At 40.9% G+C, this 20,866-nt stretch overlaps 1 protein-coding gene across 4 annotated transcripts in view; it reads right to left on the bottom strand.

The window, feature by feature from the left end:
• Positions 1 to 6,962: 6,962 nt before the first annotated feature.
• The window catches only part of ntrk2a (neurotrophic tyrosine kinase, receptor, type 2a), a 55,169-nt gene continuing 41,265 nt past the window's right edge, over positions 6,963 to 20,866 (bottom strand). For all 4 annotated transcript variants that reach the window (XM_088376158.1, XM_088376159.1, XM_088376160.1 and 1 more), the window contains 2 exons: positions 14,244 to 14,402; positions 6,963 to 12,596 (listed from right to left, as the gene is read on the bottom strand). In XM_088376158.1, the coding sequence (XP_088232284.1) occupies positions 12,411 to 12,596; positions 14,244 to 14,402 (345 nt within the window). In that variant the 3' untranslated portion in view covers positions 6,963 to 12,410. The remainder of the gene's footprint in view (positions 12,597 to 14,243; positions 14,403 to 20,866) is intronic.

Raw genomic sequence — 20,866 nt, 5'->3', positions numbered from 1 at the left:
TTAGGGTTAGGGTTAGGGTTCTTCCCGCTTTTGCTGTGCTTAGGGTTAGGCTTGCACTTGCTGTGCTTAGGGTTAGGGTTAGGGTTAGGGTTGCTCCCGCTTTTGCTGTGCTTAGGGTTAGGCTTGCACTTGCTGTGCTTAGGGTTAGGGTTAGGGTTAGGGTTGCTCCCGCTTTTGCTGTGCTTAGGGTTAGGCTTGCTCTTGCTGTGCTTAGGGTTAGGGTTCTTCCCGCTTTTGCTGTGCTTAGGGTTAGGCTTGCACTTGCTGTGCTTAGGGTTAGGGTTAGGGTTGCTCCCGCTTTTGCTGTGCTTAGGGTTAGGCTTGCACTTGCTGTGCTTAGGGTTAGGGTTAGGGTTAGGGTTAGGGTTGTTCCCGCTTTTGCTGTGCTTAGGGTTAGGCTTGCACTTGCTGTGCTTAGGGTTAGGGTTAGGGTTAGGGTTGCTCCCGCTTTTGCTGTGCTTAGGGTTAGGCTTGCTCTTGCTGTGCTTAGGGTTAGGGTTCTTCCCGCTTTTGCTGTGCTTAGGGTTAGGCTTGCACTTGCTGTGCTTAGGGTTAGGGTTAGGGTTAGGGTTGCTCCCGCTTTTGCTGTGCTTAGGGTTAGGCTTGCACTTGCTGTGCTTAGGGTTAGGGTTAGGGTTAGGGTTAGGGTTGTTCCCGCTTTTGCTGTGCTTAGGGTTAGGCTTGCACTTGCTGTGCTTAGGGTTAGGGTTAGGGTTAGGCTTGCTCTCGCTTTTGCTGTGCTTAGGGTTAGGCTTGCCCTTGCTGTGCTTAGGGTTAGGGTTAGGGTTAGGGTTAGGGTTGTTCCCGCTTTTGCTGTGCTTAGGGTTAGGCTTGCACTTGCTGTGCTTAGGGTTAGGGTTAGGGTTAGGGTTGCTCCCGCTTTTGCTGTGCTTAGGGTTAGGCTTGCCCTTGATTGTGCTTAGGGTTAGGCATGCTCTCGCTTTTGCTGTGCTTAGGGTTAGGCTTGCTGTGCTTAGGGTTAGGGTTAGGGTTGTTCCCGCTTTTGCTGTGCTTAGGGTTAGGCTTGCACTTGCTGTGCTTAGGGTTAGGGTTAGGGTTAGGGTTGCTCCCGCTTTTGCTGTGCTTAGGGTTAATTGCACTTGCTGTGCTTAGGGTTAGGGTTAGGGTTAGGCTTGCTCCCGCTTTTGCTGTGCTCAGGGTTAGGCTTGCTCTTGCTGTGCTTAGGGTTAGGGTTAGGGTTAGGGTTAGGGTTAGGCTTGCTCTCGCTTTTGCTGTGCTTAGGGTTAGGCTTGCCCTTGCTGTGCTTAGGGTTAGGGTTAGGGTTAGGGTTAGGGTTGTTCCCGCTTTTGCTGTGCTTAGGGTTAGGCTTGCACTTGCTGTGCTTAGGGTTAGGGTTAGGGTTAGGGTTAGGGTTGTTCCCGCTTTTGCTGTGCTTAGGGTTAGGCTTGCACTTGCTGTGCTTAGGGTTAGGGTTAGGGTTAGGGTTGCTCCCGCTTTTGCTGTGCTTAGGGTTAGGCTTGCCCTTGATTGTGCTTAGGGTTAGGCATGCTCTCGCTTTTGCTGTGCTTAGGGTTAGGCTTGCTGTGCTTAGGGTTAGGGTTAGGGTTGTTCCCGCTTTTGCTGTGCTTAGGGTTAGGCTTGCACTTGCTGTGCTTAGGGTTAGGGTTAGGGTTAGGGTTGCTCCCGCTTTTGCTGTGCTTAGGGTTAATTGCACTTGCTGTGCTTAGGGTTAGGGTTAGGGTTAGGGTTAGGCTTGCTCCCGCTTTTGCTGTGCTCAGGGTTAGGCTTGCTCTTGCTGTGCTTAGGGTTAGGGTTAGGGTTAGGGTTAGGGTTAGGCTTGCTCTCGCTTTTGCTGTGCTTAGGGTTAGGCTTGCCCTTGCTGTGCTTAGGGTTAGGGTTAGGGTTAGGGTTAGGGTTGTTCCCGCTTTTGCTGTGCTTAGGGTTAGGCTTGCACTTGCTGTGCTTAGGGTTAGGGTTAGGGTTAGGGTTAGGGTTGTTCCCGCTTTTGCTGTGCTTAGGGTTAGGCTTGCACTTGCTGTGCTTAGGGTTAGGGTTAGGGTTAGGGTTGCTCCCGCTTTTGCTGTGCTTAGGGTTAGGCTTGCCCTTGATTGTGCTTAGGGTTAGGCATGCTCTCGCTTTTGCTGTGCTTAGGGTTAGGCTTGCTGTGCTTAGGGTTAGGGTTAGGGTTGTTCCCGCTTTTGCTGTGCTTAGGGTTAGGCTTGCACTTGCTGTGCTTAGGGTTAGGGTTAGGGTTAGGGTTGCTCCCGCTTTTGCTGTGCTTAGGGTTAATTGCACTTGCTGTGCTTAGGGTTAGGGTTAGGGTTAGGGTTAGGCTTGCTCCCGCTTTTGCTGTGCTCAGGGTTAGGCTTGCTCTTGCTGTGCTTAGGGTTAGGGTTAGGGTTAGGGTTAGGGTTAGGCTTGCTCTCGCTTTTGCTGTGCTTAGGGTTAGGCTTGCCCTTGCTGTGCTTAGGGTTAGGGTTAGGGTTAGGGTTAGGGTTGTTCCCGCTTTTGCTGTGCTTAGGGTTAGGCTTGCACTTGCTGTGCTTAGGGTTAGGGTTAGGGTTAGGGTTAGGGTTGTTCCCGCTTTTGCTGTGCTTAGGGTTAGGCTTGCACTTGCTGTGCTTAGGGTTAGGGTTAGGGTTAGGGTTGCTCCTGCTTTTGCTGTGCTTAGGGTTAGGCTTCGTTAGGGAACAATCATGGTCAAAGCTTAACTGAAAGTCCTTGGTTGATTCCTTGAATGACTCGTTTGAACGAATCTTTTGAGTGAACTTTTTCTAAAGATTCCGTTCATTTAAAAGAACTGGAATGCACATCACTAAAATGCAGATTGACGGATGATCGACATGTAAAGTGTCCAATGTCAGCATGAACAGAGCAGAATAGAAATTTGTCGTATGACAAAACAGTTTTGGATCAAGTTTTCTTTTTAATGATCATTATAGCTGCTTTCTTTGAGCTTCATCGAAGGGTTTTAAAAACATATGCAATGGCAGAAAGGTCATTGATAAATAACACAAGCTTCATTAAGCTATTTGAAACAGCAAAGGTTGTTGTAGCCCTCAAGTCAAACGCTCCGCTGAGGCCTTCAAATCTATCTACTGCTCTACCATGACCACAAGTCCCGAGCGTCAATACACCACTCCTCTACTCACCCCCACACACACGCTCACAACTTAGACCGGCCACACACTGAACAATGCAGTCGACTGAACTGTTGTGGAGTATATTGGGTTTTGCAACTGAGGTTTAGCTTGCTTGCCGCCATTGCCAAACCGCACCACATAATCACATATAATGCACTATATGTTGAGTTTCATAATAATTATTATCATTTCATGTGTACAGTGCCTGCAGATGAGAAAGTCAAGCGTAGAGAGTCTCCGTCATGGAAATTCAAGAGTCCAGTATGTAATCGGAATCATCATCCTCTGAAATATCCACACTTTCTTTTTTCTTGTTGCCCAGTTCCTCTCTTTGTATCATTCAACCTTGGGCCCAGCTGCGGCCCTACGTTGAGCCAGCTGATAAACCCAAAGTGGCCCAAATGCATATTTGAATGCTAACCAAAGCGCCTACCAAAGTTGTCATTGCTAATGATGCTTGTGATGTGTTGTCTGTTTGTTTCTCAAGAGCATCAAACGATGGCGGCAATTAGTTTTGTGTTAATGTAGGATGTCAAAACAAAGCTATTGATCGTGCGGGCTAAGCAGGAGCGATTGATCCATCCGTCAACTCATTACGCCGGCTGGCGCTGGGCCGTCATGACTGCTCCACTGGAGACTCCATCAAAAGTATCTGTGGCGCTGTCTGCGCCCCTGCTTTATTCTTTTTAAAAAATAGCCTCTTTATTATAAGCCATGATTTGCCCTTTTACTCCATTGATTGTTTTTCCCTCTCACGCCTTCTTTGGTCATAAATGTGGTGGAGCCTGAAAGGTTTGCTCAGGTTTAAAAAGACTTCTTCCATATAGCAAATCATAGAATTGGACAAACGGTCCTAGAGTTAAAGGTTCATACTTTCAATAAATGTTGAATCTGTTTCTAAAATAGTTGGTAAATAGAACATGCCGACATAATCAATTTTTTTTACTTTGAGTTGTTCTTTAGTGTTTCCTTCCGCTACGTTCCTTTGTGACACTCTGGAAAGGAAGGGACATTGAGAATGACAGGACAAGGGCAAGTACACTGCGTAATTAGCAAATGGAAAACAAGAATAGTTCTAACATCACACGTACAATTACATCAGAAATGACAGGTTGAAGGCATTGTGTTGAATATTAACGTATTATGTCATAAAACTGGAAACTGCCCTGGAGAGATTCATTGCTCCCCAGTACTAGCAGACACATCATAACTTTGTGCTTGAGGACCCTTGTCTTTTTTCTGGAAATGAATTGTGAGAAAAGAGGCCCATTCATTGCTGCTTATTGCTGCAACAAAATACATGATCCAGCGAGGTTAGCTAATGGGCTCAGATATGCGACGCTTTTGCCCATGTTTGATGTGTTCCATTCAGCCCTTTATCTCTGGCGCACTTGCTTGCTTTTTGGTGGCATAACAGCATCCAAATGGCATGTCAAAGATAATGATCGTGATGGCCTCTGGAAGGAGTGCATACATCTTTGTCCCGCTTGTTTTTATTCCTCCCGTCTCCTTGTGGTGTCATCTTCGCCCTCGTCGTCTTCCCGCCACCTGCTCCCCCGCCCAACAACAAGTGTCTTATATTTCCAAGCTCATAAATCTTAATGGCGCTACTGGCTGTTCCATTTGACTGGTACGGGAAACTCAAGCAGGAAGAGACCACGTTGGATGAGGAATGACTCTCGTTCACCAGCTTGTCCTTTTTTTCTGACCTTTTCCATTCGGACCGTGCCCAACGGATGCTTGAGCACTTTTGCGGTGAGAGCACATTTACTGTAACGAACCCCAATATTGTTTCTAATCACGTCTTCATCTCAACCTTCATATTTGTCCTCCAGTCTGTGAGAGCTTTTTTTTTTTTTTTGTCAAGCTGTAATACTGACATGTAATTATACTGTAATACCATTGTGACAATGTTATTAATATTATAATAATCCAACATCATTGAATAAAGAGCCTTACTTAGTAGTAGTAATAACTTTGTAATGGGAATATAGAACATTGTGATAACTGCAAATCTCTTGGGACTAAAGTTGCAAGCGCCAAATGCAGGGGTCAGCAACTTACTTTGACCCCGGGCCAGATTTCTGTCCCAATGAATTCATCTTGGGCTGACATGTTTATTAGGTGAACCCTGATTTTTCCTATGAGCCTGGAAAACATGCTAATCTTGAACGTTGTTATATTCTGCAAAAAACATTGCAACACTAACTATGATGAAAAAATGCCCAACTGGGAAGCAAAAGGTAGAAAAAATGAAATCGGAATATTCACTGAAGAGAGTAGCCTAATTGTTTTACAAATAAAAGTCATTGGTGGAGGAGATGCAGATATTACAAGAGAAAAATACATTTTACAGGAATAAAATAATATATTAAAAACGTACCAAAACAGCTGAATTAAATTTGGAGTTAGAATGAGACCTTTGTAATGGTGGAAGGTGTTTGCTGACTCTCATTTAACATAGATTTGATTGATTCATTTATTCAGAACACAGCCAAATCCCTGATTATAAGAGGTTGTGCATATGTTTGCAACAATATTACATTTCAGTCGGGTTATTTTTTTAGTATTCATTTGCTTTTTGTAGCTTCAAAGCATTCTTTATCAACGAATAAGGCAGAGGGAAAAAAAGAGCCCTGACTTTATGAGAATGAAGTTGGCATTGAACATTTGAGTGTGTAGTCACAAAATTATATTGTGTGTGATAATAATGTTCAGAGGGAACACAATGTAAACAGCACATATTCATTGTTATGCTCTTGTACACACACACACACGCACGCATGCACGCACACACACACACACACACACCCATCCTCCCCGTGGTGTGGCTGATGGGTCCCACAGGTGCAGCGGGGCCTGTTGAAACCTTAATAAGCACGTGTGGTTCCTTTGTCCAAGATGACTGAATAATTGTAGCCGGCGTCATTACAAAGCATCTGCCCCACTCTCTTGCCTCATTGTGTGTGTGCGTGTTCTTCCTGCCATCAACGCTTTTTCTTCCCCACAGCTGTCCCATCTTCCAGGATGAGACAACCAGTGTGGAATTAAAGCAGCGACAAGCTATAGTTAGCACCAAGTGCATCAGTGAATGCCTATGTGCCACATCAGGAGCAGCACGACAGGCTTGTGCAAACATCTGCACGCCGATATGTAGTACAATGGACAATGGCTATGATTCATTCATTCATTTGTTCATTCATTCAGTCATTCATTCATATATATAAATTTATATACGTATATATGTGTGTGTATATAAAATCTTTGCTTGCTATGTATTGGTACATTTTGCACAGCACTCAGAGGACTTCATAAAAACTGGAACGTCCCCTGATAGCCCAAAGGCTCCCTGTCGTAGTTTATCAAAGCAGAGTTTCATCCATCTGCTGTGCAGGAAGCATTGAAGCTCAAAGGTAATCTGAAGCACGACCTTTGTGGTATTTGCGCTCCGTTAACTAACGCTGTCATGTAAAGGTTGTGAAAGACGAGGGTGATTAAGGGATATGGATCAGGACACACAGGAACATCATCGCGTGTCTGCGGAGTAAACTTCAGTCCGTTACGATTATGCCATGCTGCACGCCAGGATTAGAGGAGTTTGGGATTTTTCTTTAGAATTAGTTAAATTGTTACTTTTATTTTTTAAATTTAGTTACATTTAATTAGTTGTTGAGCTGGTTTATTTATTTATTTATTTATTTTTAATGCCCTCTTTTTATTAGTTTTAGTTTTTTAATATATTGAGTGTGATTTTCTACTTCTTGGTAAATTCTCTTGAGCACATCTGATAGTCGGCATGTCATTTTGTATGTCCGTGTGTTGTGGTGAGATATTGAAAAAGGACATGGCAACACAATGTCGGACACAGTGAGCAACTCTTTGTTTCTTTCAGCAGCTTATTCACATTTATACACTTGTTTTCGTTGTTGTTCATATACTTGCCACTTTGAATTTCCTTTTACAAAAAAAGAAGCACTTTCAGAGACATAGAAGAGGAAAAGAGTCTGTGGTACAGTAGGTCACTTGAAGAGAGAAAGTCCAAAGTCGTTGATTGTCACTCCCTCTGTTCATACAGTTTACTCTGTTTGTTTTGACTCAAAATGACGCCACAGTCCTGTTGTCCACCAAGTAGAAACACTTTGATTATTGAAAACAAATCAAACCACAATTGTCACTCAGTAGATCGCAGACCTCCGCCAAGTCTGGACAGTTCACAAAAGTGAAAGGGGAAAAAAAACATGGTGGAGTGCCACATTTAAGAGTTGTCCATTCGTGTGTTTGCAGGCTACTTCTTGGTTTAGGGCAAGATTGGACCATGCCGTTTCTTTATTCCAAGATTAATGATGAATGGTTCCACTGTGCCTCCACCAACAAAGAAAAGAAAATTCCTCTCATGAAAAAAAAAAAAAATATATAGTGGATGGCCATAGTGATGATTTGTTTTTTAGCAGGCTACTTTCTGGAACCATCCAATTTTTTTTGCAGGGGGAAAACGCAAAAAAAAAAAAGAATTCCCTTGTGGTGTTCAGTACTTGTATTTGCCTGTTAGTTGGCAGGATGGGAGAAGATGGGAATGTACCAATTTGATTCTCAGATGGGGCACTTCAATTGACTCAAATGCCTGCCAGTTGAGGAGAAACAAATCGTGGTTAAAGCCAAACTGTGCCTGGCTATTTACTTTCCGAACCTGATTTTGCTGGTTGGCAGACTTTCTGATCTATGATGAACAACGCTGAGGACGATGAGAATGTTACTTGGACTATAAAAAGAAAAGTAAAACATTGGGGATTTCTGTATTGATCATTTTGTTAAATAACAGATTATCTGGCAAAGTGGAATAAAGTCATGATTTTGTTTGAGGAAAATGGTATAAGATATTATGAACTGAATTGGACTTTGTGGGGCTGGGGGAACAGTCCATTGTGACTTGACAAAAGGACAAAAATATGAAAATAAATTCCTCCACTCACATTTTCACAGGTATTAATACCAAAATCTTACTTGGTAACAAACAAACAAAACACAACTTCTGGACTACACACTTTTACACTTGGCTGAAGTAATACAGCAGTGGCAACAAACTGACTTTTGTTTTGGAGAAGGCAGGGGGAAAATTGTATTTTTTTTTTTTTGAATCCAGCATGCACTCTGCCTTCTGCATTATTGCCCAGAGTGGTTGTGTCCTAATGCGACGATAGGCCGGGGTTTATCTTTTAACACTTGAACTCCTTGAAAAGCATTCAAAGCATCGAAAGTCTTCATCAGTTTTACGGCTGCAAAAGGCAACCATGGAAAACAAAATGTACAAAATGCCTTTGTAATATTCCATCTGTGACCATGCTAATAATGTAACTGCCTTTTTTTTTTTTGCCTCACCTAAAGACAGTAAGGCAGTTAGGTTATTCGCATGATGAGATTCAGTATAACTACAAGTCAAACCAGTGAAACAATTCATCAGGTCAAGTACACAAACCACATCAATACCATCAAGTCTTGCTGTCATTAAATGAAGTAAGACCTCTAATTCCACATCATATAATGATCATCATTGTTATAATTACATGAAGGTCTCTGGACACAAAATGCTTGAGGCTATGATGTGATGCTTTTTTGCCCTTTATAGTGACTTCAAAAAAAAAATCCTTTCATGCATGTTGTATTTACAGTGTGATGCTTGGAGCATGCAGGTGACCATATTTGTGTGTTTGTGTGTATTGAGCAGGAGTGGGCAACACAATCCATTTTTTATTTTTATTTGGGTTATTTCTGATTAATCATTCATTTAAAATATTGTCATTGGATAACATGTGGAATATATAGGGAAAATGTTCAATTGATGAGAAATCTTAGTTGTACAAGTAAATAAAATAATTATTTCATGTGATAAATAAATAAATGCACATTTTCCCACTAATCATTGCCCGCCTGGCTCACAGTACTCTTACAATATCAATAAAAATGCCAATGTGTTTTCTCATGTTGGCCAACAATGTTAAAAAAAAAAAAAAAAAAGACATTCACTTGTGCAAGTATGCTAATCAACTAATGATAATGATAATATTTTTTGGTGTGCTTTTTCTGTAACATTTTTATAATGTCACAAGATGACTCCAAAGCCTCAGCTAATAGCAAAGGACTAATTAGTATCAGGGAAATATGTTGAAGTGATGCATCTCAAATGAGAGACAAAGATCTTTGGATGTCGGGGAGGAGCGAGCTCGCTTTAGCCTGGGTTTGTCGTCTCCTCATGTGCATTACATGCATTTTTTTCTAATCATCTGCATGCCATCCATTTTAAGGGTATAAGGTAAGATGAATTTGAAAGGATGTTTTACAATCATAGGCGGTGAAGCATTCACAGTTTCGACTATTAATAGATGATTGTTATAATTTTTTTGAGCAAGAAAGGCAAAATAATAAATCCTTTGCCCACGCCGAGTGTGTCGTGTGTTACTAAATGATGGATGCTCACTCCCGCAGCGACACCCCACCCTCACTCCTCCACTCTACCGTCATGCCTTCGACCTTTTCCTCCCAACCCCTTGACTACTCTCTCCATCGCTCCAGCACATCTCCTCATCCCTCTCCGTTGTCCTTTTCCCCCCTTTCCCCTTGTGCCATAAAACAATAAGTCTTGAATGTCTGCGAGGAGGCCCTGCGCTAATGGAGCCCATTAGGCCCCGTAATGAAATATACATTACACCATTACAGAGGACTGCAGCGCTCAAATAATAAAACATGCACAATTCAATTTCCTCCTCGGACTGGCGTGAGTGTCTTTCAGCGAGTGTGTGTGTGTGTGTGTGTGTGTAAAAATGGAGGGACATCAGGAGAAGGTAAACAGTTTGTCTAACACACGCACTCACGGTTTTGAAGCATGTCTGAGTGCTAAGAGGCCTAAGCATTTAATATGGGTTGACCAGAAGAACCGCACCTGCTACCTATCTGACCCCCACAATTAGAGAAGGGGAGGGGAAGCGTTGTTGGAAACTAAAACATAAAAAAAAAAAAGTTCATCTAGTACATATAGTTATGATGGCAATAGAGGCTGCAATGAATAGGCCTTTTCTGCTATATGGGCTGCCTTAGAGATATATATAAAAAAACAAAACATGAAATAGTGGAACTGTGGTACATTTTGAAGTTTGTAAAAAGAAAAAAAAAATACAAATGGATGAAAAGTGAATTTCACTGGCTCGCGGAGTCAGCCCATACTTTGCTTGGTAAGATAAGTCTGAGCAACTTGACATGTCAACAAGAACAAATTTAAAGGGAGAATATCAGCAGTAAAAGGTTTCGCTCTGAGCCGCAGATTTCACTTGGTGTTTGCTCACTTTTTAAGTTACAACATTTTTAATTGGCTACATTCATGTGTTTAATGGAAATACATAATGTGTATTTTTTTGCATATTAGGAACTACTCTTCCAAGACTTGGTATTTAGAATTGGTTTCCAACTCCTGATCTAAAACTTCAAGCTTCCCCCATCTGCAAGGACCAGGTTGACTCTAATAGCCATGAACGTGGTGCAGCCGTGGCCGCGTCAATCAATCGACCCCCGACACCAGCACAAGTGAAGCATCTGTTACTTTTTAAAGTATGTGTGTGTGTGTGTGTGTGTGTGTGTGTGTGGGGGGGGTTCATCATGTTACCTCCTATTAAAAAAGTCTAATGACTCAACGTTGCACAGCAGTCCCAACGGTTAAGTCATGTTTTAAAAAAAAAAATTGACAATTGGGAATGGCCATCATAAATCCTTCTATTCTATTCAAGCCTAACATAAAGACTGGAAACAAGAACTGCAGTGATGTGGGATGTTTTGTTTGCTTAAAAGAAAATCCAGATAAATATTATAAGACTGTATGAACTAGATTGTACACCTTGAAAACTGCCGGGTTAAAAATTGGACCGACCAAGGAAATTTAACTCAACCTTGGGTTTTTTTTTTTTTTTTTGCAACACTGGGTTGTTTTGTACAAAAAATAGGTTGTTTTGACCTAACTTCTTGGGTCAGTCCATTTTTTAACCAGAATTAGGTTGTTTTTTACGCGCAGCATTTTTAAGGGTGTAGAGTGATAGAAAATGAAGGGAGTGAGGTTCCTTGGCCCAGTGAATATAGCACATTGCTACATTTGCACCGCCTCCGTTTTTTTTTTTTTTTTTAGTTACTTGATTGCTCTCACACTGTTATTTCATCAAGACATCCAAAGTGGTTTAGCTCCGAGCCCCAGGGCTCAGGGTTGTATTTTTGCATATAATTTGTCTTGAATAAATATTTCAGTGTCATTCATTCCTTCAAGAACTTCTGACTCATTAATATAACTTCAAGAAAAAGAAAAAACAAGATGAAATAAATGAAAATCAAATATATTAAAAATGTGGACTAAGCTATTAAAATATTTAAATGTAAATATTACATTTAATTAAATAAATGACACTAATTGACTTAATAGATTGTTTGCGTGTTCATCCCTAATAATTACTCTGGTCAACAATTTTATTCATTGGAGATACAAATAAAAATTTCTGGATAATTCTATTTTTAGTTGATTCTGAAATTGCCCTCATTTTTTTTCTGTAGTGCATCAGATTTTATTAAATATTTTATTTAATATCTATGAATTAAGAGTTGGTGGAATTATTTATTATTACGGTGCATGGTAAAATCTGTATTGTGTAAGCTTTTATAGATCAAATTTAACAAAAAAATGAAAATATTTCCAAAACCTGATGTTGACCAGTGTTTGCTCGTTTGTTTATTTAAATATTTAATATGAGGAGCTAATTAATTGAGTAATTTAATATAAATAAAATGCATAAAAATATACAATTTAAAATATTAACAGTTTTTGTATATTAATAAAATTCAATAAATAAATTATAGTTACTTTGCCAATATTTGACCAAGCGAATTTGCTGTAATTTCTTTCCCTTTTCTTGTGAGCTGACATTTAACTAACACTACTTTAGTGCATGTGTATGTGTGTGTGTATGTGTGTATGTGTGTGTTTGTAGAGGGGCTAATGGTGAGGGGTTGGTAACAATTTGGGCTCAAAATCGCATGGAGCCAAATCCTCCCCCAAACAAAAAAAGCAACCTTCATACAGTCTCATATTTACATGAAAAAGCTCCAAGAAGCATTCTCTGTTGAAATGAGTCCAGCCAAAAGGAGCTTTTCCCTTTTTTTCAGGAAAGATGAGAAGGGAAAAGGGGAAGGAGGTGTTTGGCGGATTATTCTTTTTTTTTGATTGCCTTTAAAAGTCCTTTTCACATCCTATACAGCGACATCTTGCGCTCTCCTCCACGTTCATCCCAGTATATCCAAGTAGACGGGCGAGGCTTTGGCCAGGTTGAGGAGCAGGCCGTGAATCTCCTTAATGTTGAGTCTCATGTGAGGCTCCCTCTGCCAGCAGCCCAGCATAAGATCGTATACCTCTTTGGGGCAGGTTCGAGGGCGCTGCAGCACCCTGCCCTGGGTGATGCACTCGATCACCTAGGGAGAGCGAGGGGCGGGGACAAATATGGGGGGTGAACATTCGCTGAAGGTGATGAAGCTTAAGCTTCACCTCGCGGCACGGGAACGCCGTAAAAATATGTCAGCATCCATGAATTATTAACCCGAGTGATGAAGTCGGGCGCAATCGGAACTGACAAGCACACGGATCCGACGTCGCTTCTCAGCGCCGTTTCGAGATAAAAAAAAAAAATCTTCAAAGATGCTTTGAAATCCGACACCTCATTTGGTACAGCTACACTGTGTAATTCAAGAAATGCATTACATTACATGCATTAGATGTGTGCGTGCGTGTGTGTGTGTGAAGTGCAAGTCTACTGTTACTTTCTCAGATGATGTGACCCATGTCGCCAATTGACCATTGTGGCAAACAAAAATTTCGATACCTCCACACAATCGCATCATTTCCTGTGCAGATCCCTTACGGGTTAAGAGTTGAAAGGATGGATGCAAAAGGGAAGGTGGAGGCCGAAAGGTCAAACATGGATGTAACCAGAGTGACTTGGAGGGGCAGGGAAATGACTTGAGAGGTCAGAAATGTTGAAGGCTAAGCCAAAGGGCTCAAGATGGCAGTCTTTCCCCGAAACTGGGTCAAAACCCAAGAAAAAGGAGATTTGTATGGCTTATGAAATATTCAAAAGACTCTTAATGTGTGGTCATAAACTGAGCATGTGAGCTTTTGGGATGTCATCTTTGAAAGCCCTTTCCAAGTCAAATGGTTACCGCAAGGACAGCAAATTAATCCAAAAAAGAAGGAGGCAATTCTACAAAAGCACTGTTATTACATTTAGATTGGATTATTTTTTTCGGGTGTGCGCAAGAGAGAGCGACATGGAAAAAGTGATGGAAAGAGAGAGAGGGAGAAGCCCGTGTGAGCTAATCCCACTACAAATATATTAGCATATATTAAGTGCACAACTTACTCTTATTAAGTTCAAACTAAACGATTAACATGAGTGTACAAGCTAATAAAAATACTTAATGACTATTACTTGCTCAGTGGGCTTATCGACGAATTCTTACATAGAAGTAGAATGAGTAGGAAATTACAAAAATATTACTATTATACCTTCAAATGGGCTATTTCTGAGAGCAGAGCATTTTCAACTTAAAAATAAAAACAGACAACCCTGTGTGGACAAGACAACAAACGCTAACAAAACCGAGTAGAACATTTGATAAAACCACAATTATTACATCCGCATACACATTTGCCTGTGTTGATCAAACTATTCTGACAACAAATAAATACAAATTGGACAGAAACACTGCTGTTGCGTCTATATTGGACTATGTGTGCCCAAGGTAAACCAACAAGTGCTTCTGATGTTATTTCTTTTTACAAAAATGCTTGTCCCTCATTTAACTAAACCCCAATGATTTATGGAAATGAGCACAAAATCTGTTTCAGAACTGAATTAATTCCAGAAAGGGTGGCAGAAGTGCACCAGTGAGCTTAACCAAGATAACGGAAGAACATTTTTTCACATATCAATGCTGTCGGGGTTTAGTTAGGGCATATTATTTTCAAAATGTGTCCACTGTGGACTAATTACTTACTTCATTACCTTTGATTTAAATTCCTATTCAATTCTGTCCAGAGTATGATGACATGGTGCACTGTACCTCATTATTGGAGAGCTGGTACCACGGTTGTTTGCCGTAGGTGAAGATCTCCCAGAGGACCACACCCAGACTCCAAACATCACTCTCCGTGGTGAACTTCCTGTACATGATGCTCTCGGGGGGCATCCAGCGGATTGGCAACATGGTGTGACCTCCCACCTGAGGGAGCGCACACACAGGCGGAGGGGAAGGAAAAGCACGGATGAGTTGCAGAGGAAATAATATACAGATTGAGAGAGATGGCAACTAAAATTTGCACAGACATCAATTTGAATGTGAATCTATCAACTGGATGAGTGCTTTTTCAACAAGACTGCAAAATGTTTCACTCCTTCAAAGTGCTTATTGACACTTTTAAGTAAGTGGAATTTGATGGTCTTCATAATTATTGCAAACCTTGCACCGAATTTTGTATACCCGCTCTGTTGTATGGATACTGCTGGGGCCTGAATTTCTCCACCCCCGAGAATCAATAAATGTTCAATCAATCAATCAATCACTCAATCAACCAAAACTCAAAAACCTTTTAGTAAGGCTCCGAACTTGAAAACTATTGAATTAATATTCAAATTAATATTTAAAAAAGCCATTATGTTCCAGACTCATTCACAAAAGTAAAAATTCCCGTTTATGCATTTTTTTGCATAGTGTGGTATGCATTTGAAACCATGTTGAATTATGGGATGCGGCAGCTCGAAATTGTTTCTATGTTTGAAATAAAATGTATTGTACTTTACTAATTTAGATGAGCTTGTGGAGGCTTAAAATGTTCTTGCAAAAATGTAGTAGAATATTCTACAAATCAGAAAACATTGTTTAAAATGCATCATTAGCATTAAGTGATTCTGTGTGAGCTCAGAAAGTAATCACAGAAAATAAATGTAGGAAATTGTACATGTGAACTTCTAAACATTTAGCATTTAGTAAGAAACTGTACAAAAGCCTAAGTATCGCGTTTAAACTCGACAATTTCTGAGCGATGTAAATTTGCATGTTTCTCCTGCATCTCCATATTTTGATGATTTGTGACTCAACTATAATTGGATTCTCTGTGTCCTCTTGCGTGTCCTGATAAAACTAAATAGCCAAAAGAACCAATTAAAAATTCAAAAATGTTTATTGATGTCAAATTTAGTGGGCTATCCCCATTTATTGCAGAACCGTCCTTTAAAACGCATATTTCTGCTAAGACACACACCGCACTAAAACTAAACTATCAGGTTTAATGAATCGAGTGTCACCAATGCTTATGATGAACGCAATGTTTTGAGTAAATGATCGACAATAAAAGCACATTTTAATGAACCGAGTGTACGACACATGCAGGTAATAATAGGCCAGTTGAACTCACCCTGAAATATTCAAAATGATAGATAGCAATGTGTGTGTGTGTGTGCAAAACATTTGCGTCAATAGCAGTTTAATTGGGTTGTCTCGGGTTAGCAGAGTAAATAATCCAATTATGATTTATTGTCACCGATGACATCCAACAGCAGCGTCAGCAAGCCAAGAGCAGCAATCAGTGACTAATGATCAACTCAGAGGGACTTTTGCTCTTTTCATTAAACTCTAATCACAAACGAGCCTTTGGAGAACATCTTTGTTCTGTGGGGGTGACTGTCACACAGTTAGCAACAGGACGCCAGTACGATATAAATTTTGTCCGTTGTATGGAACTAATTGTTAAATAATCCCAGAACCAACAAGTAAATGAAGATGAGTGCAATTGACCAAATTTAGGTGAGGTTCCAGCAAGTTGGGAATAGGATGCACATTTCTCTGTTAGTCCCTTTGATTTTCTTCCATCCATTCATCCATTTTCTTTGGCGCTTGTCCTCATTAGGGTCACTGGTGAACTGGAGTGTAGCCCAGCTGAATAGATAACCGGGGAACACCATGGACTAGTGGTCAGCCAATCGCAGGGCCCGTTTAGACAAACAAGCATTCACAGCCACATTAAAACTTACCGACAATTTAATCGTACTTCACGATTATTATCTCTTTAGCATTTGCATGTTTGTCTATTATTCCAGAATCATAATCCATATACCGTATTTTCACGATTATAAGGCGCGGATAGGTTTATTTTCAGAACGGGAGTCCCTCCGGGTCACCTTTTTACAGCGTAGATGGTTTTGAGTCTGTCTCCTTTGCCTTCCCAACAACACATTGTCTCGTTGCCATTTTGCTGTCAATGTATGATTTAACTGATCCACAGAGACAGGACAGACATTAAACAGCTTATTTATTTTAGGCTGCACGATATGATGAGGCATCTCGAGTCTTCCTTCTCCTTCAACGTGCCCAAAAGCGAATTAAACCTCGTCTCATATCAGGCGTCTCCTCCATTGCTCCCGGCGAGCATGAATCTCACCGGCGATTCTCGCTCCGTCGCGCACCGCCGATAGGACAGTCCATTTTCCAAGCTTTATGTCCGTTATTAATGGCCTGCGCGCCGCACTTGGCCCGTTTCTGTGCTAGTCAGCGGCTTATTTAATGGCGTCATAAAATGTGGACGGTCACATAGATAGCCATCAGGTTCTGCCTCCATCTCTGAAGAGCTAAGTCTTCACAAGCAAACCTTTCTTCTTCTCTTATCAAGTAAGCTTTTTTTTTCTCCCTCTAATCTTAATGTGGAGCTTTTTATTATGCTTCTCCGCTTGTTGGTTTACTTTAGCAGTCAGTATTTTTTTTATCTTGGGAAATCATCGGAATATGTTTCATAGTCAAGCACAAACCTGCTGCATTTATTCTCTTACTCTTGTTCTCAAACATCATTTAGTCACTTATGTGTATGAACTTATGAACCCATTAGACGTTTTGTTTTATTCATCATGGATGATCGTCTTCCCTGAAGATCTGAAATATTAATAGCTCAAGTGCTCGGCCACCTGGTTTTATTGTTTATTACGCCTGCGTTTGGTTTCGATGTTTGTTTGTATGTTACCAGCAGCATTACAATGGACTGAACTGAATTTCCAGTCAACTTCGGGGAGGGGCGTGGCACGGAGCAAGGAAGAAACCATTATGCCTTGGTGCCGATCCAGTATTTTAATTGGTCCAGTATTTTTAATGCCTCATACATTATCAGGAAATTCCCAAGTGATGGAAGACAGTAACGATGACGTGTGCCGCCTAAAGGACAAATCTTTTGGTCTTTTTCTAAGGCATGTGTGCATCCTGATTTATTTATTTTTCTCATTTGAGAGGCAGTTGGAAAATGGTGAAATATGGTTTTACTGTCGCCAAAGGTAAACAAGGAAATAAAGAATGGTAAACAAAACGGACAGCCAAGAGCCCCTCTTCTCTTAGTGCTTGCTGGCACTTCTTCTCCTTCCTTTATACTATAATGCAAAACACTAATTAAAATAATTTAATGAATCTAATTTGTCAACTATAGCAATGTTGTTTACTGTGTCTGTAGCATTTTAGAGGGGCGGATTTAGGGATTAAGGCTCATTTTGAAGGATAATAAAGACTTAATTAAGCCTTAATTATGGAAAATCAAATCAGGATCCACAGACACGCTGCATTTTATTATGTGTGTGTGTGAGACTCATCTTAAGTGTTTGAAATGGGAAACTATTCGGATGACAAAATACATTCTGAATGCAGTAGGGGCGGGACAATTCTTCCATTTTGGGAGTTTTTGCTAGGGGGACGTGGTATGGTGTATACAGAGTTGTATCGAGTTGCCGGACATAACGGGGGGCATAAAGTTGAACACGCGCAACTGATTAGTAACAGCTATCATGGCTAGCCAATTGCTTCTAAACGTATCAACATACAAAAACAAACTAACAAATGCATTGATGTTTTGACAGAATAATCTTTCAGCCTATTCAAACTGTTACTGTTGCATTCGTCTGAGTTGTTCTCCTCCTAACAAGAAGACGTACTATTTTTGAATAAATATCTACTATTATTGTAAACGCACCGGATTCGGTTTATTCTTTCATTTCCTGGAGAATTTACTGATAGCAATTTTTGTGTCTACACACAGAAAGAAAATCAGTTTTCTATTTTGCATTGTTTCCCTTATTGGAATGATTCCGGACGACTGCGCCACAGCACCTTATTGCTTGGGAAAATTATAGCACAATTTCCCTTATTATGTCAAGTAATTACGATTTGATGACTACAAATATTGAATCTTTCTTCATCTGTCTACCACTATAGTAACAAAAAATGCTCTTCCACCTGGTGATTTAAACTTTCATTCATTCAATTAAAACACGGCTCCCTCCGAGTCTAATATCTAATTTGTGTTTGATTAAACAGGCCCGGATGACACACTGAGTCAGAACAATTATGAGTAAATTGAAATTAAATTGTCATTACTTTTAGTGCATTTGTAACATTTTCTTTTTGTTAGATGGTGTGCCCTGTACCGAATGTGAACTGGGCCAAGGCCTGAGACAAACTGATATACGAAATATTTGGGCCTTGCATTAAACCCCCACTATCTCTCTGTTGTTCACTATCTAGCTATATATTCATCTCTTCTGTTCTCCATCCATCCATCCATCCATCCATCCATCCATCCATCCATCCATCCATCCATCCATCCATCCATCCATCCATCCATCCATCCATCCATCCATCCATCCATCCATCCATCCATCCATCCATCCATCCATCCATCCATCCATCCATCCATCCATCCATCCATCCATCCATCCATCCATCCATCCATCCATCCATCCATCCATCTATCCATCCATCTTTGCTGTTACATCTACATCGTATCAATCTATGCATCCATTAAGAGCCCTCTTATTTTTGATGTTCGTGTCTCTCGCTCCCTTGTCCTCTCCCTCCCTCCTCTCTCGTCGCCTTCCCGTCTGCCTCTCTCCCAGCTTCATGAATATGCATCTTCACAGCCTGACGGCCGCCTAATGTTCCAGGCATGACTAAAATAAAAGGGAGGGGTCAAGAACAGCAGCGTAGATTTTTGTCACGCAGTCTTGACCACCTAGAGGCTGGCGTATCTATGGCAACTAGGCCAGAAGAAAAAAAAAAAAGATGCGAGGTGGGTGGGACACAGGGTGGTGATAAACTCCACCCACTCCATGATGCACAGGAACTTTAATTGTCCTCTGTGTTTCCATGGAAACAAAAACTAGTGATTGGTTGTTTTTTTTAAGGCTTGTGCGAATGTGTTTCCTTTTCCACATGAGATGAAAATACCTCCTGATGCACTTCATTATAATATTGTGATTCCTCTTTACTGGAGTACTCATAGAGAAAAAGAATTACGTAATAGCCAGTTGAAGATTAAAAATGCCATTTTAATGAGAGTAAATCCCTCAATTAAAAACTACCCACACACAATTATCTCACAGTAGATAAAACACCCAGCAATTAGTTTGTAAAATGTTTGTTAAACATTAACATGTGTTTACATATCACCCTGGTGTTAATGTGTCATGTGTCTGACAGTGTTGTGCGCTCTTCGTCAGAAAGAGGAGATACAGACCACAATGAATCCCTCCAAAGTCACACTAATTTTAAACTAGGGTCAGCGTTTCAAACTAGGGTTAGGGTTTCCAACTAGGGTTTAAAACTAGGGTCAGGGTTTCAAACTAGGGTTAGGGATTCAAACTAGGGTTTCAAACTAGGGGTTAGGGGTTCAAACTAGGGTTTAAAACTAGGGTCAGGGTTTCAAACCAGAGTTCAATTACTATTGTTACACGCCCAAACGTGTGCATATTAAATGAAACCAGCCTAAATGCTGCAAGACTACCAAAGTTTGGCTGGTTGAAAGAAGACGCTTGAAATACCCCATATTTTTCAGAGTTAAATTAGAAGTAATCATGATCACCATATAGCCCCAAAAATTGTTCTGGTTTAATTAAATTGAAAATATATCCCCCCAAAATTGTGAAGGTTAATATAAGGTGACTGCAAATCCCCCAAATGTTGTTGTTTATAAAAGGACAGTACCTAAAGCCTTCTTAAGAATACCTCAAAACCACCAACAAAAAAAAATCAAATAAAAGTTCTTGATCTGCACAGAGAGACATGTGGCTGGAAGAAAAAAAAGGTTAGTAATGGGAGCCCACGAATAAAGCAGAGGATGGAGGCATCCAAAGCGTCTGCCAGCTTTTTTTGTGTAAGCGGATGCTGTGACGTCAAAACAACCTCGTCAGTCCTACGCCTTTGCTTCTATTTTCCTCCCAAATCCACGCATATGTGCATGCACACACACACACTCACAGAGGTAGGGGGCTGATTCCTTTATGACTCATCTTGGCTTCTGTCTGACGTAAGAGCATGACTGAACACGCTTACCCACCTACATGCACACACACACATGGCATCTCACTGACTCCCCTGCATGGCAAAACCACCACTACATTTTTGCATCTCTTCTCGCTTCCCCATCCTTTGTGTCATCTAGTGTCATAGATGTATTCATTTTTGGCTATGTTTTGTTTTATTTCTCTCCGGCTGTTGCCTGTCTGCTTCTTTATTCTACCATCACTGACTGCTGCGTTCTCAGCTGGTGTATATTTATTTGTTTCTTGTTTTCATCCCCTCTGGTGTCCAGCACTTTGCTCTCACTTGCCGCTGACATTATACACACGCACACACACAGACCCACACACACACACACCCGT

The sequence above is a fragment of the Syngnathus floridae genome, chromosome 5 (genome assembly GCF_059516105.1).
Source record: "Syngnathus floridae isolate MCC-2025c chromosome 5, RoL_Sflo_1.0, whole genome shotgun sequence".
NCBI lineage: Eukaryota > Metazoa > Chordata > Actinopteri > Syngnathiformes > Syngnathidae > Syngnathus > Syngnathus floridae.
The sequence above is the reverse complement of the archived record's forward strand: the minus strand, read 5'-3'. Positions and strand labels throughout refer to the sequence as shown.